Source organism: Tamandua tetradactyla, chromosome 4 (genome assembly GCF_023851605.1).
Source record: "Tamandua tetradactyla isolate mTamTet1 chromosome 4, mTamTet1.pri, whole genome shotgun sequence".
Classification (NCBI taxonomy): Eukaryota; Metazoa; Chordata; class Mammalia; order Pilosa; family Myrmecophagidae; genus Tamandua; species Tamandua tetradactyla.
Genome location: NC_135330.1, coordinates 94662600 through 94680572, shown reverse-complemented (window position 1 = coordinate 94680572; position 17973 = coordinate 94662600). Strand labels below are relative to the sequence as shown.

The 17973-nt window shown below is 35.6% G+C and overlaps 1 protein-coding gene and 1 pseudogene across 6 annotated transcripts in view; one reads left to right on the top strand and one right to left on the bottom strand.

Annotated features, from left to right (window-relative positions):
- Window positions 1-17973, top strand: part of LOC143681186 (uncharacterized) — a 236560-nt gene that overhangs the window by 40790 nt on the left and 177797 nt on the right. For all 6 annotated transcript variants that reach the window (XR_013174448.1, XR_013174449.1, XM_077158004.1 and 3 more), the window contains one exon: window positions 12168-12202. Coding sequence is in view for 4 of the 6 variants with exons in the window: in XM_077158004.1 (XP_077014119.1) it covers window positions 12168-12202 (35 nt within the window). In the remaining 2 variants the exon portion in view is untranslated. The remainder of the gene's footprint in view (window positions 1-12167; window positions 12203-17973) is intronic.
- LOC143681185 (alpha-ketoglutarate dehydrogenase component 4 pseudogene) lies at window positions 2498-2809 on the bottom strand (annotated as a pseudogene).

Below are 17973 nucleotides of genomic sequence, written 5' to 3'. Positions count from 1 at the left end.
AGCTGCCATACTATAAAATGAAAATGATCTTTACTTGTATTGAAAGGCTGATGTTACTGTTTTAGGTACAATTTCCACTTGGATAGGGCCCATCAGATATGTAGGAAAGTAATATATAGAAGATATTTGCCTAATTAATGTTTCTTTCCCCTAAATACAGCCAGATTCCACTAGGCATTTCCTAGAGCAGCATTTTATATATAATCTGTATTAATAAAGGTTAATAAAAATATATGAATTAAAACTTGAAGAGTGGTCTTGAGGTGTGATTATAAATCTGTTTGTATTTTAAACTTTTCAGTTATGGAAATAAATGTAACCATTTTGATCTTTAAAAACTTTTATTATTTTTAAATTTGGCATATTATATTATGGCACTTCCTATGATTTTTGGAGCATGACCAGGAATCTATATTTAAGAACAAAGTGATAAAAAGAAAAATATATGATAAATAATATTTGTAGTATAAAACATCTTACTAGGATATATTCTAATATGTTCTTTCTCTAAATGAAAAAAAGTTGTGTGTGTATGTGTGGTCATAGATAGCAAAAAAGGCAATATTAGGATTTGGCTAGTCAGAATGTAAGCCACAAGTATGAATAGAAATCTGGATGATCAGAGGAATGTGGGAGATTCTAAACATAGAGAATTGTTTTGATTAAACGTAAAGTGGTGTACTGCTTAGGCTTCAGTATGTATGACCAAGTTTGAATCTACCTGTGTTTATACAGCAAACAAAATTCTCACAAAATTTATCTTGCACTGTGTTGGTAGTTGACAGTTCCATTCACCAAAAGATTTGTTGAATATTCATTGTTTGTGAAATACAATCCTAGATAATCATATAGACCTATGCCCTCAAAATGCCCATGATGTGGTAGATAGAACAGAGAAGTAGAGCAAAAATTATAGTTTCACACTTAGGAGTGCATCAGAATACAGCCTTGGCCTCACTATTTGGCCCAAATCTGCTAGCAGATCTCAGTCTCTGGAAAGGTGAAGAGCAAATGGCCACCTGAGCCTTGTTTCTTGGCATTTTGACCTACAGTGTGGCCACCACATTAACCAGATTAATAATATCTAATCTCTATATAGCATCTGTTACATAAACAAAGTATGAAGTTCAAATTGAAGGTTAATATCTGAAGGCTAACTTTTTTTTTTAAATATGTGGGCAGGCACTGGGAATTTAACCCGGGTCTCCAGCATGGCAGGCAAGAACTCTACCACTGAGCCACCATTACATGCCCCAAAGATTAACTTTTAAATTTAATCATTATAAATGTAACAGAAGAAAAATATCTTTATGTGCTTTAAATGTGGAATTCCAATTAAATAGGAGGAATTAATAAAAATAGTACAAATATTAAGCAATACTACATTAGCTAGATGACTTTAGGAAGAACTTTATATATTTTCAACAAATGTTTGTAAAATTATAAAACTTATATAAAGGTAAAAAAATATATGTAAATATAAAAATTTAAATACTAAAATAAGGCAGGAAAGCAATACAAGGCAGAAGAGTACAAGTGAGGTATAGATTTCTTTTTTTTTTTAAAGATGTGGAAGAAAATTTATTTAGCTTTGTGAGCTTTTACTTACATGATAATTACCTACTCTTGGCACAGGTAGACCTTATTAAAATTCTATAAATTGCTTTAATAAGGAAAACTTTATGTTGATTTTATGAAGCTTTCAGATATTAAGTTTGAGAAACTTACTGATTATCAGGATTTGCATGCATGATCACAATCAAAATGGTAAAATAAACCAAAGAACATGACATTTTGACAACCACCAAAATGTAATCGCAATTTCTAGCCAAACACATATTCCTATGGTATACTGATTTTGAACCCTTAATTTGTTTTCCATTTTATAGTCTTTCACATTTTTTCTGAATATAGGTTACAAATAATAATCTTCGTTATCTCCCCAGTCTCAATACCAAGTCACCTTCACCTGTTGCTCCTTGGCTATATCTTTATCCTTATAAAAGTAGTATATGCTTATTAAACCAGTTATACTCCAGTAATCTTGCCAGTGTAAAAACATTAAAGAATTAAGAACAGATAATGGAGTCATTATTTCACTGATGCTAATCAGCAACAATTCTGCCTGATAAATTCTTTCAATCTCTAAACAGCACTGGAAAGAAGAGTGAAATTAGGGGAAACCTATGATATTTTACCAGCCATCATATACTTTTAATAGTTTGACAGCAGAAAAACTTGATAAGAGTAAATTAATTGGCTAGCATTTAAATACATACACTTTAATAATGAAAAAGCTTATAGATACTTACGTAAACTTGTGGAGAAGCTGACCTAGATATATAAATTAGGAGATACAAGTGTTCATCTACATTTTCTTTCATTTTTTACAGAATAGTTTATTGAAGTTTAATGTACAATAGCTCATTTGTCATTTGGAAATCTCTATTATAAAGATAATTCTTTTGCTGATGATAAACAGCAGCCTTATCTGTGATTATTCTGGACTTCCACATTGGATAAATTCAGTTTCTTCTTGAGGCATTGATTTCCTTCTGTATTTCTGAGGTGATGATTTTACTGTTTCTGTAATATCTGGAGGATGCTGAGGCATCAGCAAATCTGGTGATTTACTTTCCATAGAGTGCTGTGAAATTGCAGATGAGTGAGATGGTGTTCCTGCTGATCTCAAAGCTTCTGTTACATTGAGTTTAGGATCATCTCTTCTGTCAGGGAACCTTATCCATGGAGGACGTGTCTTGATTTCCTGAACTACCCTGCTGGCAGAAGCCATCTTTCTGCCCATCATGAGATCATAGATTTCTAATCTTTGTAGAATTGTTTACATGTATGCTAGCATCTATAACTCAGGCAAAATTACCTTTATTCTTTAATTCTATTGAAGCTATGGGTATTCAAGAGCAAATCCAATTTGGGAATTCTTATTTCTATAAGGATGCATTAAAAGCAGAATAGCAACTTCAGGACTCTAGATTTCATAGGGAGGAAAAATTGCATAATAATGTATATAATAGTTTCCATAGAAATTTTCACTTGGCCATAATAAATAACATTCAAAGTGTGAAGAAAAGAAGAAGATATTAGAGTCATGTACTCCAAAAGATCAACTAAACTCAGTTAAAAATGAGCATCTACTTAATAAAACAAATATGTAGCATGGTGACTACAGGAGCAATCTAATGAACTACAGAGCTAAGAAATAATTGTTGTAAAATTTTTAGTGCTAATATTTTTCATAATGAAAATATGATTCAGTGTCAATTAAAATATTTGATAGTATTTCATAGTTATTATTAGCTATGACCATGACCAACCCCTAACAAATATTCCAAGAAACTTCCCCCAGCCATGATTTCCAGGAAACTCATCGAGCCCACCCCAGCCCATGCAACAGTTGCGTGATACGTCTTGCCCTCCAGTAGTTGCAGCTCTCGCAGCTGCAGTCTTGTGATAAGATTTCCTTACCCAACATGCACCCTTCAGCAGTTACAACCCGGCATGACTACGGTAGCACTTAAAATTTAAACCTCACCAATGAAGAGCTACCACCTCCATGCTTAGCCCTTGCTTCTAAAATGATCGGTGAAAAATTGCCATTTCCCCTACCCAAGCTAGACAATGGAATTCCACCACTTCTCTTTCCCTGCTTCAGCCAACCATCCTATGTAAGCTGTACTCCTTCCCTTTCTCAAGACTTTGCCATCTGAGGCTTCAGCCCACCTGTGCATAGCCTTGCAATAAAATTCCTTAGTTGAGTTTTGGTCTCTTCTTCCCTCTCCCAGTTGAAAAATATCAGTTATTCTTACAGTCCATACATTTATTCTGTTATGGTAAAATTAGATTTCGAGTCTCAACTTTGGTTAGATGTATATTTTAAAACTCAACCTCTACCAGATGGAGGTGTACACTGAGTGTTAGTAAAATATAAAGGAAGGATGTTTAACTCATTTAGGGAGAAGAGATTTCCTGAATTATCTCAAATGATGAGTGGAAGTTCACTTAGTAGAGAAGAGGTGTGGTGAGTGCAAGAGAGCGGTTGGACCACAGGTGGTTTAGAATTGCTGGGGTATCCAGTTTGAGGCTGGGGTGGATTGAGTGACTGGGGAGGAGCTATTTCATAGGGGAATTTCTTTGCCAAGCTTAATAGTTTAGACTTTTTCCTACTGAAGTGTTTTGAGGAGGGGAGTGAATTTTTCAAATTTGTATTTTACATCATTCTCTGGTAGTTTTTTGTAACAACAATGTGGAAATTGTATTTGACAGCATCAAGACAATTTAAGAGGCTGCTGGAATAGCCAAGGAGGATGATGAGATATTGGTAGAGTTGAGAATTAGTTTCAGAAGTAAAATCAGTAAGACTGGCGATGGTTGGATTTGGAAAGATAGGAAGTAAGAAGCCGCTTAAGTTTCAGGGTGGAGTAACCAACTGAACTTGCCATTGGAAGAGCAAATGCAGGTAAAGGTAAGGTTTGTAGTAAAGAAAGATGTAATGTTGGACTTTGACTGCTCATGAGTTATCAGAGTGTTTAAGCTAGTAGACATCTGGATGCAGGCATCTAAAGCTCTGAAGAGTGACCAGGCACAGCCTGAGGGGGATGCCATGTGGCAGATTAATTATGTGCTCTGATATATACTTGTTTTTATTCTTATTCTGCATTCCTGTGTAGATGTGAAGGCATTGTAAATTGGAGCTCTTGAAGGTGTTATGTTCCAACTGAATGAGGGTAGGCTCTAATTGGGATTACTGAAGTCTTTTATAAGCAGAAGAAATTCAGATGCAGTCAGAAGGAGGAGCTGGAAGCTGGAAGTCAGTGGGAACTGGAAGAGAAAGGCGAGGTTGGATATAAGCCAAGGAACTGCAAAGATGCTGGCTGCCAGCACCAGAATGTTACAGGTTTGGGGAAAAAAACCAACGCCTCCCTGAAGCTTCGATTTTGGACTTTAGATTCAGAGCTGTTACCCAGCGACTTCCCATTGTTCAAGCTACACCATTGGGTGGTATTTATCATAGCCACTGGAAGCAAAGGGATGTGGATTTGAGATCTAGCCTCATATAAGTGGCAGATAACACAATGGGAGTAAATGAAATCACTGGAGGAGAGCAGCAGAATGTTAGCAGGAAAAAAGGAAAAACAGCACATGACAAGGGGGATGAATAGTGCTGGAGTAGGGAAAGGGTTTTCATTTTTTAATTGTGTGGACAGGCTAGGCTGCATAGAAAAAGTGAGGCTGGAGCAATAACTTGAAGGTGGTCAGGGAGTCAGCCACCTGCTTGTTGGGGGAGGAGCATTGCAGGCAGAGGGAGCAGCCAGAGCAAAAACCTTGACTTGGGAGCCTGTTTGGGGTGTGCTAGGAGCATTGAGGAGGCCAGAGTGGCTGGAGTGGGTGAGTGAGGGCGGAGAATGGTAGGAGGGGTGGTCATCGAGGTAACATGGGGCCAGATCAGGTAGGGCTTTGTGAGTCTTTGTGAGGACTTTGGCATTTCCTCTGTGTGAAACACAAAAGCTTCAGGGGGGGTTGAGCAAAGGAATGGCATTGTCTTAAATTTTAAAAGAATCACTATGGCTGCTATATTGGAAATAGACTGGGGATGAAGACAGTAGTGTAAACAAAGGACCTTAAGGTGGCTACTTAAGGGACAATCAGGGACAGCTTCCAAGTTTGTCTCCTGCCAGTGCCTAGGCTCATGTCGTATGTGCTCTCTTCCCACCTCAGAGCCTTTGCACATTCTCATCCATGTGTATGAAATGCCCATCTGTTTCCATTCATCTTTGCCTAATTAATTCCTCCTGCACTTTCAAATCTCTTAAATTGCATTCTCAGTAAGCATGTGAGTAGTAAATAAGTCTACCTTAATTAGAATCTACACGCCAATTAGTAAATTCTATGTGGGCAGAAACTGTTTTGCTTACTATTATATTCATTGCTTGTTATAGGTAACCCAGTAAATATTTGCTGGATGAGTTATGAGTGAGAAAATGTGTGATTGAATGAATGGATGAAATAATGAGGGTGAGAGAAGGCTCTAAGCCTGTAGCAAAAATATTCAATGAATTGGATCCCTGGCTCAGTGATTTCAATGAGGAAAGATAGAGGTTGGTGTAATAAATGTCAAGAGCCTTATAGAAAGAGAGGTCATCTGTCTTGACAGCCATCAAGAACAAGGGCCCCCTCTCACTTCTCTCCACCCCTTCAGTCCTTTGGAAATTAGAAAAGCAAAGAAGAGAGTTGTAAAAGCCCACAACTGTTTGATGATATTGTGAGCCACTGATTGTACATCATGTGTAGAATGTTTGTATATCAAGAATGTTTGTATGTTTGTTTTGAACAATAAGAATATTTTTTTAAAAAATTATAAAAGCCAAGAGACTGTGTAACTCAATGGAGGGGAATGTCTATAGAAAGAGAAAATAATTCGCAAATTTATTGAGTATCATTAACCCAAAGCAGATAGTCTCTGAATTAAGAAATTTAGTCTTAGATTATAAATATCTAAGAATGACTAGTGTTCGTATTTACATTAGATTTTCACAGATCTTATAATTCACACTCAGAACTAGACTCAGCAAATGTGTTTTGTGACAACACCTTTAGTTAAGCTGTTTATTAAAACTTTGGCTGTGAAAATAAGGACACCTCAAAGTACAGTAAATAAATTTGAGGAGACTTTTCCGTATTTCTGTTAGCTGGAAGAGATTTTCCAGAAAATGGAATGCTTGGACAATGGTCACTGTGTTATACTAGAGTGACTGTACTTACAGAAAGTCCAGGAATTTGAAAACTATGAACTCCTAAACTGACTGAATGTTGTCTCTTTTCTTTCCACCTGTCTTCAGGAGTGTCTTCAGTGTGCTTGGATGCACTTCCAAGTGCATCATAACACTGCTATAATTTTACCACTGGGGGGCTCAATGGGCTTCTAATGTTTTTTCAGCAAATAAAATCTTATATTTTTATGACAGTGAGACTTTGGGACAGGGTTTTTTCACCCTTTTTTGAGAAAACATTTTGGAGGGAGTACCTTTAGATGACCAAGTGGATGGATCAGTGCAGCCATGAAGCCTTTGTAAATGTCCTCAAAGATGGAAAATCTTGTCATTGCTACATGTTAACTGAAATCAAATGGGCTAATGAAATTTCTCTCTTGGGGAATAAAAAGGAATAGAGCTTGAACTGAACACAACTTTTGCTCAGTTAGATGTACATGTGCATACATGTGTGTGAACATGTGTATTCTAGTGGGAGTGTACAGGAGCAGTGGAGTTGAGAGGTCTGCATAGTCTAGGAACTCCATTATGAGTGTAGTTGGGTGGGAAAGGGAATGTTTTAAAGGACTAATTGGAGGGATATATGGACATGGATGTCTAGGGAGTCAGCTTCCTGGGCAGCTCTTGGATTCCTTGTTGCATGTATTTTTTCAAAGATGATTGTGGTACTTTTCCTGGCTGTGTTGTATGTACCTCTCTCAGGCTGATGCTGGAGCATAGATTGAGCACAGAAATTCTAACATGAGTGCCACATCAATTTGGCATCTGTATATATTTGTGTGATGCTTACAAGCATCTAGGGTAAATGAAATGCTCTGCAAAGACTTGAAGGCAATGTTGGCCCCAAAGTGAAAGAATAAAATCAGCGTAAAGTCAAGAGACAGATATATCAAAATTATTCTCCCAGATTTAGCAAGACTTGACTGCAAACTACTAGAAAGATTAGCATATTTATGCCAATCAGAAGGAAGATGATTGCTCAGACTGAAGCCTACATGAAAGTAGGGAAGAGTCTAAGAAACTCTGAAGAAACTTGGCTAAGAATTGCTCAAGAAGGCTGGCATGGAGATTTCAAGTCTTCTGACTTTCTCACTATGGTGGTGATGCTTTTGCCTCTAAAATTTTGAGTCATCATCGAATTCTTCTTATTCTCGTTTCATGCTTATTCAGCTACATTTTGGTTTTTAATTTGTCCTTGTCTTAGATTTTCCTTTTGAGAGCAAATACCACTCATATCAATGTGAGTATTCGGATTCATTGATACATCTGCAGCTCAGCACCTGCAAGCATGGTGTGCCAAAATAAAGGTTCTGACATGGAAGAGTGGGAAATAGGGCTCTGGACCATGGTGAATTCATCAGGTTAAATGCCACCTTCTTAGGCTACTGTAGTCTGCCAGGAGCCTGTTGTAGTGATGCCTCCTACCATCTGTTTTCTTTCCTCTCTCTGCAAATCTCACTAAATGTTTCACAGAGTAAATCAGAAGGAGAGACTGGGACCAGGAAAACCACAATTTTTTAAAAGGAAATACCAAGTATTGTCATTATCAAAATTTTTCATTTTATTCATGAATCAATGAAATCAATGAATCAATGTCTACAAGGTGCTTTACATTTTCTATTTTCTTCTCCTGTGGTCCACCACAGTTTGCCAGACAATAACATGTAATAGTTCCTCCCTTTGAAGCTTGGTTTTCTTGCTGTGAAACAGCAGCCACAACTTTTAGCAAAGTCTCCCTAGGTAGGCAGAGAACAGCCAGCAAATGGCTTAGCTTTGGGGCTTCCTACCTTGGCAGTTAGAAGAACTGAAGCAGTTCCTTCACTCACAGATTTGGGGTCATCCTACCAGAGTTATTCTTGTCTAAGGGAAATGGAAAAGCTTGTTCTAACTCATCCCACATCACTAGCAGCCTGTTTTGCACCCTCAGCAGATCATTTGGGGGAACTTCAGTCTGGGCTGAGCAATGGTACCTGCTGGTTCTGGGGAAGGGGGCAAGTCTTAGGGGTGGCAGCCACCACTTCCTCTAGACTGTCTATGGATATCTTTGGAATTCCCATGTCTGGCCTCACAGAGTGCCACTGCACTGATCTTTAGAGGATCTTTGGGATTTCTTGCTCAAGGAACAACAACAACAAATAGACATGGAGGTAACTGTTGCACACCTGAGCTTTCCTAGGAACTTCCTGGGAGTGTTACTGCTATGAAAGTGACTAAGACTGCAAGGGCATAAGGAAGTATCTGAATACTCAAATTAAAATGGCTTAAATAAGAGGCCTTTTTAAATTTCTCACTTAAGGAGGAATTTTGAGGTAGACAGTTCCAGTATCCATTTGGCTGTTCATGAGAGTTTTAAAAAATCCAGGTGCTCTTCAGATTTCCCTTCTGCCATCATCACATGTCCCTGAAGTCTCTCCTCCTGCTCATGGGATGACTCCAGCAGTTCCAAGTATCTTATGCGCCCTTATAATGTATATAAGTAGGGAAAGGATTGGTGGGTGTCTCTTTGTATATTCATATTTTTACCAAGGAAGAAAATCACTACTGAATTATCTAGCAGTCTTCATCTTAGTTTTCTTGACCAGAACTGAATCACATGCCCACCTTTTATCCAATCACCAGTACAGACTATATTTAGCCTCAATCTAGACCAATCTCAGTTGTCTTCCTGGGAAATGGCACATGGCTACCTAATACTCTTCATGAAAATAAGGGATATGACATAAAGGAAGATGGCCAGCTGATTACTGTCTTTCCCGAGGTCTGAAAAGAGAAAATTGATTTATATTATATTAAAGAGAATTTAGAATGGCTCCAAGGAAGCATGTTCACAAGAAAGTGATATTGTGCACCAGATCATGTTACTGAGATTGTCAATATTTATTTCCTACAGATCTGAAAATAGGATGGATGAATTTTGGACTAGAACATAATTTAGTCTTGGTTGGAGGCTGGAAAAGGGGCTAAATAACCTTAAGAGTGTCCGTCATCATGTGAATAGGAGAAATGTCAGCAAGGAAATAGCTAAGAACTGTATTAAAATTGTTGTAAATGGACAAGGCCCCTCAAGCTGTGAGAGTCTTTCATGTTCAGAAGAATGATCTGTCTCATTTCTGTGACCATGCTCTTCTAGTTCAGTTGGACTTAAACTTTACTATGCATAAAAATTAATTGGCAGCTCACTAAACATACATTTTCTTGGGCCCCATTTTCCAGAGATGTTGATTGTGTAGATACACTCATTTTCTATTACTGAGTAACAAATTATTACAAATGTAACAGCATAAAATAGCACTTATTTATTATTTCACAGTTCTGTAGGTCAGATGTTTATGTGGGCTTCACTAGGTTTTCTTAGCTTAGGGTTTCACAAAGTTGAAATCAAGGTGTCGTCTAGGCTGGGCTCTTATCTGGAAACTAGAAAACAATGAGCTTCCAAGTTTCCTCCACTTGGTAAAATTTACTTCCTTGCAGTTGTACTTTTGATCAGAGATCATTCTTAGCACTTTGAGGCTGCTCTCAGGTCTTTGTCAGTTTCCTACATCACAGAACAGAGAAAGTCCCTTGCGTTAAATATCTCTCAAACTGTTAATGTCTGGCTTCTCCTTCTGCAACCAGCTAGGGAAATCTGCTTTAAAAGATTGTTTTAGTTATCTCACTGCCAAAACAGCATGCAATGGATTGGCTTAAACAATGGGAATTTATTGGCTCATGGTTTTGAGGATAGGAGAACTCCAAAATCAAGGTATCATCAAGGCAGTCTTTCTCCCAGAAACCTATGGTGTCCTTGACTTTTCTTTCACATGAAACACACATGATGGCCTCTCCAACTTATCCTTTCTCTTCCAGTTTCCATTGACTTCCTCCCTCTGGCTACTCCCTTTCACTTTCTATCTCTGTGGCCTTCCCTATGAGGGAAGATTAAGATTAAGACTAAGACTCATCCTGATTCAGTTGGGCCACAACATACCTGAAATAACCTCATCAAATCAGTGTGTTTACAATGGATTTATACCGTCTGGAATGGACTAAGTTTAAGAACATGTTTTTCTGGGGTACATGGCTCCAAGCCACCACAAAGGGCTCATGTGATTTGGTTAGACCCACCAAAATAATCTGTCTTAAGGCCAACTGACTAGTAACCTTAATTATACATGCACAATCTCTTGTGCCATGTGATGTAATAATTATTTGCACCTTAGCAGGGGAAATTCAACCTTCCAGATCCATGAACATCCTACCCTTGCAGTGTGCTGATGATGGCTCTTCACAGGATGAATTGGCTCTATTTCCTGCACCTACCTTTCTAGGGAAGAAGTGACAAGCCCTCCTTTTTAAAACATTTTGATAGATCTTAGAAAATGTACTTGTGGTAAATATTCAAAAGAAGGGAGAAAATAAGCTATGATTTATTATTGATATCACTTTTGATTTTGATGTAAATAAGTTTGATTTATTGCTTTACTTTAATTTGATTTATAGCTTTACTTTAACTTGCCTAAGCAACTTTCAAATTAGATGCCTATTATACACATAATGATCTTCCTTTTAGTAAAGGATATTTAGTAGTTTGTCACCTGATTACATAATAATCTAAGTTTTTATTTACTACAGTGTGCACATTTAAATGAAGAAAACTGATTTTTTTTAAATTACAGTAACAGATGCTGAGTGTTTTTATCAGATCTTATAAATTCTTATATCACAAGCATAAGAGCCTTTAAGAGGTTTTCCAGATAGCTTATCTTTAGTTTTTCAACTTCTGTATTTTAGTTTTAACTAATAAAATAGAAATTTTATAGAATATTATATACAGTTCTTACTCTTAAACAATTAATGCCAAATATTTTTTAATAACCTGTTTCCTGACTGTTTAGTTGGGGTATAATTGATATACAATAAGCTGCTGCCTGTATTTAAAGTGTTCAAGTTGATAGATGTTATAGATTTATGTCCCTGGGAGACACTGCCAAAATAAAAATAATGAACCCATTCATCACCCACGTGAGTTTCCTCATGCACCTTTATAAGCCCTGCCTCTCACCACCCCTTGGCAAACACTGATTTGCTCTCTGTATCTATAGATTTATTTGCATTCTCTGGAATTTTATATAAATGGCTAATAAAGTATGTATTTTTTGGTTGTCCTGACTTTTTTCACTCAGCATTATCATTTTGAGATTCATGTTGTATGCATTACTAGTGCACTCCTTTTACTGATGAAAAATTTTCCATTTGTATGATAAAATATAGCAACTAATTTACATATTCACTTTTTGGTAGAGGTTTGGAGTGTGTCCAGTTTCAGACTATTAGGAACAAAGCTATTATGAACATTCAGATACAAGTCTTTGGATTTACATGTGCTTTCATTTCTCTTAGCTATATACCCAGGAGTGGAATGGCTGAATCATATGGTAGGTGATTGTCAACTTTTTAAGCAACTACTAAACTGTTTCTCCACCTACCAGAAGTGTATGAGTTCCATTTCCTCCACATCCTCACCATCAGTTGGTATGGTTTGTTTTCTTAAATTGTAGTCATTCTGGTAGGTGTGTAGTGAGTGATACCTTATTGTGGCTTTTAACTTGCATTTCTCTAATGACTGATGATGTTTAGAACTTTTTAATGTGCATATGTGACATTCATATATCTTTTTCTTTTTCTTTCTTTTTTTGGGTGATGGGTCTGTTCAAATTTTTTTGCCCATTTTTGTCTTGTTTTTTTAATTTTTAAAAATTTCTATATAATTATGGATTCAAATCCTTTATGAGATATATGATTTGCAAATATTTTAGCACTGATTATAGCTTGCCTTTTCATTTTCTTAAGTCTTTTATTATTATTATTATTATTTTAACAGTCTTTTAAAGATCAAATTTTTTTTTAATTTTGAGGAAGTCAGACTATATAATTTAAAAGTTTTTGTGTCATTATTAACCCAAATATACAAAGATTTTCTCCTATGTTTTTTCTAAAAGTCTAAAAGTCCTATAATTATGGGTTTTACATTTAGTCCTATGATACATTTTGTATTAAATTTTGTATATGATGGGTTAAAATTTTTTGTATATAATTATCCAATTATTTACCATCTTTTTGTTGTAAAAACTCATTTTTTGAGGGCCTTCAATCTTTATTGAAAATCAGTATTCCTTGTAAGTAGAGGTCTATTTATAAACTTTCTATTTATAGACTTACTTTTATGATCTGTTCATCTATTCGTTTACCTTTACACAAATGTTACACTGTCTTGAATATTGTAGCTTTACGACAAGTCCTGAAATCAGTTCTTTAATTTTGGTTTTCTTTTCTCATGTTGTTTTGGCTAGTTTAAATCTTTGAATTTCCATATGAATTTTAGATTCAGTTTGTCAGTTTCTACAAAATATCATGGCTAGATTTCGATAGTGATTGTTTTTTTTTATTTATGAAACATATCTACATACAAACACAAACATTCTTACCATATGATCATTCCATTCTTATTATAAAATCAATAACTCACAATCTCATCACCTAGTTGTATATTCATCGTCATGATCATTTCTTAGAACATTTGCATCAATTCAGAAAAAGAAATATAAAGAATTCAGAAAAAAATTCATACATATCATACCCCTGACCACTCCCTTTCATTGATCACTAGCATTTCAATCTACTAAATTTATTTTAACATTTGTTCCCCCTATTATTTATTTTTAATCCATATGTTTAAATTGTCTGTTGATAAGGTAGATATAAGGAGCATCAGACACAGGTTTTCACAACCACACAGTCACATTGCAAAAGCTATATCGTTATACAATCATCTTCAAAAAACATGGCTACTGGAACATAGCTCTACATTTTCAGGCCATTCCCTCCAGCTGCTCCATTACACCTTAACTAAAGAGGTGATATCTATTTAATGTGTAAGAAGAACCTCCAGGATAACCCCTCTATCCTGTTTGGAATCTCTCAGCCATTGACACTTTATTTTGTCTCATTTCACTCTTTGCCGTTTTGGTGGAGAAGATTTTCTCAATCCCTTGATACTGAGTCCCAGCTCATTCTAGAATTTCTGTCCCACGTTTCCAGGAAGGTTTACACCCCTGGGAGTCATGTCCCATGTAGAGAGGGGGAAGGCAGTGAGTTTGCAATGCTTTGTAGCTTTCACTGTTCAGGTCTTGGTCATTTTGGTCACATTGATCCCTAAATATTTCATATGTTTGATGCTATTATGAGTATATTGTTCTTTAAAATTTTCTCTTTCTTATTATGTATTTTAAAATGCAATCTATTTTTTGTATATTGATGTTGTATACTACATTGTTGCTAAACTCATTTTAGGTCTAATGTCTAATGACATTGACATCAATGAATAAAGACGTCTTCCTTTCCAAACTAAATGCTTTTTATTTCTTTTCTTCCTGAACTGGCTAGAAATTCCAAATGTTGAGTAGAAGTGCTGAGAGTGTGCATCCTTGTCTTGTTCCTGATCATAGGGGGAAACATTTAATCTTTTGTCTTTTGCCATTATGATGTTACCTTTAGGTTTTTATAGATAATCTTTATTAGTTGACAGAGTTCCTTCATATAATTAGTTTGATGAGAGTTTTTATTAGCAATAAGTGCTAGAGTTTTGTCAACTACTTTTTTCTGCATTTATTGACATGATCATATAGTTTTTCTTTTGAAATTCATTAATGTGGTAAATTACATTGATTAATTTTTTTATTTGTTACATTAACCTTGCCTTTTTGAGGGAAAACCCACTTGATTATGATATAGGATCTTCTATATATATTGTTGGATCTGATTTTCTAATATTTTGTTCAATATTTTTGCAAATATGTTCATAAAGGTTATTGACCTCTAGTTTTCTTTTCTGGCAATGTCTTTATCTGTTCTGATAGCAAGGAAATGCTGATCTTTGTGGAATTAGTTGGAAAATATTCTTCCTCTTCAAATTTTCAGGAAGAATTTGTATAGAATTGGTATTACTTTTTTCTGTAAATGTTTGGTAAAATTTACTAGTGAAGCCATATGGGCCTGGAGTTTTCTTTGTAGAAAGAATTTTGACTAAACAGTCCGTTTATTTACCAGTTATTTATCAGGTTCTCTATTTCTTTTTGAATGAACATTGTGCCTTTCAAGGAATTTTTCTGGTTAATCAGAATTGTTGAACTTATTGACATAGAGTTGTTTTAATATTCCCTTGTTAGAGTTTTATTATTTGTATGGATGTGTAGGGATGCCACTGATGCTTTAAATATCTATATTTATTCATATTATTCTCAATAGACCCAAGGTTCCTCTGTCAGGATCAGACCATTGTCATTTCCTTACAGCAGTTGCCACATTGGCTCCTTTTTCCCTCAGTCTTTCCCTCTTTTGGAAGAATAGGACTTTATTATAGAGAACCTCTCATATATTTCACAAAGCTGACTCTCCCCTCTTCTGGCCAGAGCCACGAGGAGCTCTTTCTCCGAGCTTCACTGTGAGAACATGGTGTGTTTACTGAAGGTGAACTCCCGCACTGTGTGTCCTCTGGGTGTTTCTTACTGTTATGTTGCACACTCAACTTCCAGAAATCCATCAAAATTACAGTTTGTGGCTCTGATGGCTTTGCTCCAGTTAAGCAGATCTCAGCTTTGACTCTCTGGATTCACCTGTATTTCTAGATTTGCCTGTAGCCTCAGTTCTGTAACAGGCCTGAGAAACCTAATTGATTTTTCAATTTGGTCCATTTTTTATTATAGAATGAGAGTAATAATTTCCAAGCTCTTTATATGTCAGAACTGAAACTGGAAGTAAGAAGTCCATTTATATATATTTTAATACATTCTTATTTATTAGTTTTCTTATGACTGGATTTGGCCACAAATTATTACCAGTTTCTTATTTGTGATACGTAATTATCTTGATGATTAAAAATCATCTGTATTGTACTAAATATGTGAAAATGTTAGGTAGAAATAAGGTGATAGAGATTTTTATGCACTAAATAGCTTCAGATTACTCTAGTGCTCAGATTATGTTTGTTGTATTAGGGTACTCTGGTAAAACAAAACTGATTTGTATTATATTACAACATAATATAATTATATATTTATATTAAATCATGCTATATTACATACATTATACTGTATATTATATACAGTATATACAGTATTATATAGTATATACAAATGTTAAGTGATTATTATAGGAATTGGCTTACATGACTGTGGGCATTGGCAGGTTGCAAGCTGGAAGCACCATTGAAGGGGAAATTGTTTTCCTCAGGAGAAACTGGCAGGCTAAAAAAAAGGCAGAAATTCTTTGTGACTTCTGAAATCTTCAGTTTTGACTTTAAGACCTCTAATGACCTGGATGAAAAGACTCCCCTTATTGCCTAGGGCAGCCTCCTTTATTGACTGTAGATGCAATCACTTTGTTGCTTGTAGATGCAATTAACTGACTAATGATGTAAATCCATCTACGAAATACCTGTACAGTAATAGTTCAGTGCTTGCTGGACCAAACAGCTGGACACCATAACCTAGACAAGTTGACACATGAAATTAACCATCATATTTGTTTAATTTTTAAAGTTTTCAGTGACATTTAGAAAACTACTGTGTGCCTTACTGTATTAAAAGAACTATTGTGAGATTACTGAAGATAATATTTTGAGTTACTGATTAAAATGTTTTCCTCTAGTGGCAGTCTCAATAATGATTTTTCATTCTCTACCAGCATACCTATTCTCCACAAACAGTTTGAAGTTTTGCCTCTGTTAAGAGCTTGAAAACCAATGTTTACTGATAAGATTAAATGTAAGTTATGATACATTTTTCATCATGTTCTGTTGGGAGATTATGAATGAACTAATTATAGAGTTTCAGGTAAATTATTAAAAAAGTGTGTAGGAGGTGTTCTTATTTCAGTTGTCAGTGTGAATTGACATCAAATTGAGTTCATTGAAGCTCAAGTTTTTCAGAAAATGTATTTCTGGGGCATATATTAATTAGGTGTAAGCTCTGATAATATATATTTTAATTAAAAATTTATTTTTAAATACAGCAACAAGCACAAACATCTTAACTTATGATCATTCTGTTCTACATATATAATCAGTAATTCACAATATCATCACATAGTTGTATATTTACCATCATCATCATTTCTTAGAACATTTGCATAAAGTCAGAAAAAGAAATAAAAAGACAACAGAAAAAAGTTCATACATACCATACTCCTTACCCCTCCCTTTCATTGATCACTAGCATTTCAATCTAAGTTTAATTTAACATTTGTTCCCCCTATTACTTATTTTTATTCCATATATTTTACTCATCTGTTGATAAGGTAGATAGAAGGAGCATCAGACACAAGGTTTTTACAATCACACATCACATTGTGAAAGCTGAATCATTATATGATCATTTGATAATATTTTATCATGGAAATCTAGCAATCTTCACATTGTGTCCTTTCAAACTTCTCCCTTACCCCCACCCAACAGAGCTCACTAGGAGCCATGTTTCAAAGGACAAAAACAGAGGCAGAATAAAGATGCTACAGAAGATAGTGGTTAAAACCAAGGATTCTATATCAGAATGCATGGTTTGATCCCACCTCTGTTACTAACAAACGATGTGACTTTAGGAAAATCACTTAACCTTTCAGTGCCTCAGTTTCTTCTTCTGTAAAATGGGATTAATAATGAGACTTCACTGTAATAGTCAGGGTTCCCCAGAGAAACAAAACTAATGAGATTTATTTTAAGAAGTTGACTCACATAATGGTGGAGGCTGACAAGTTGAACTCTGTAGGCTGTGGGCTGGAAATTCCAGCAAAGGTGATGTTGAGGTCTTGCGTCTGAATTTCCTAGGGGAAGCTGGCAGGCTGGTATTTTTGGTAAGAGTTGAGATTGAAGTCTTGAGACAGAAATTCTGACCTCTGGAATTGTCAATTCTTGCATGTTAAGACCTCCAACTGATTGGCTGAGACCCACCTACCTTATGGGAGGAATCTGCTTACAGTCAGTTCATTGTAGATGCTAATCCCATCTGTGAAATACCTTCACAGCTGCAGCTACTAGGTCAATATTTGACCAAACAGTTGGATACCATAACAAAGTTAAGTTGAGGGCTAACTGAGTTTCTATAAATAAAGCACTTTGAACAGTGTCTGTAACATGGAAAATGTTCTCTAAGAA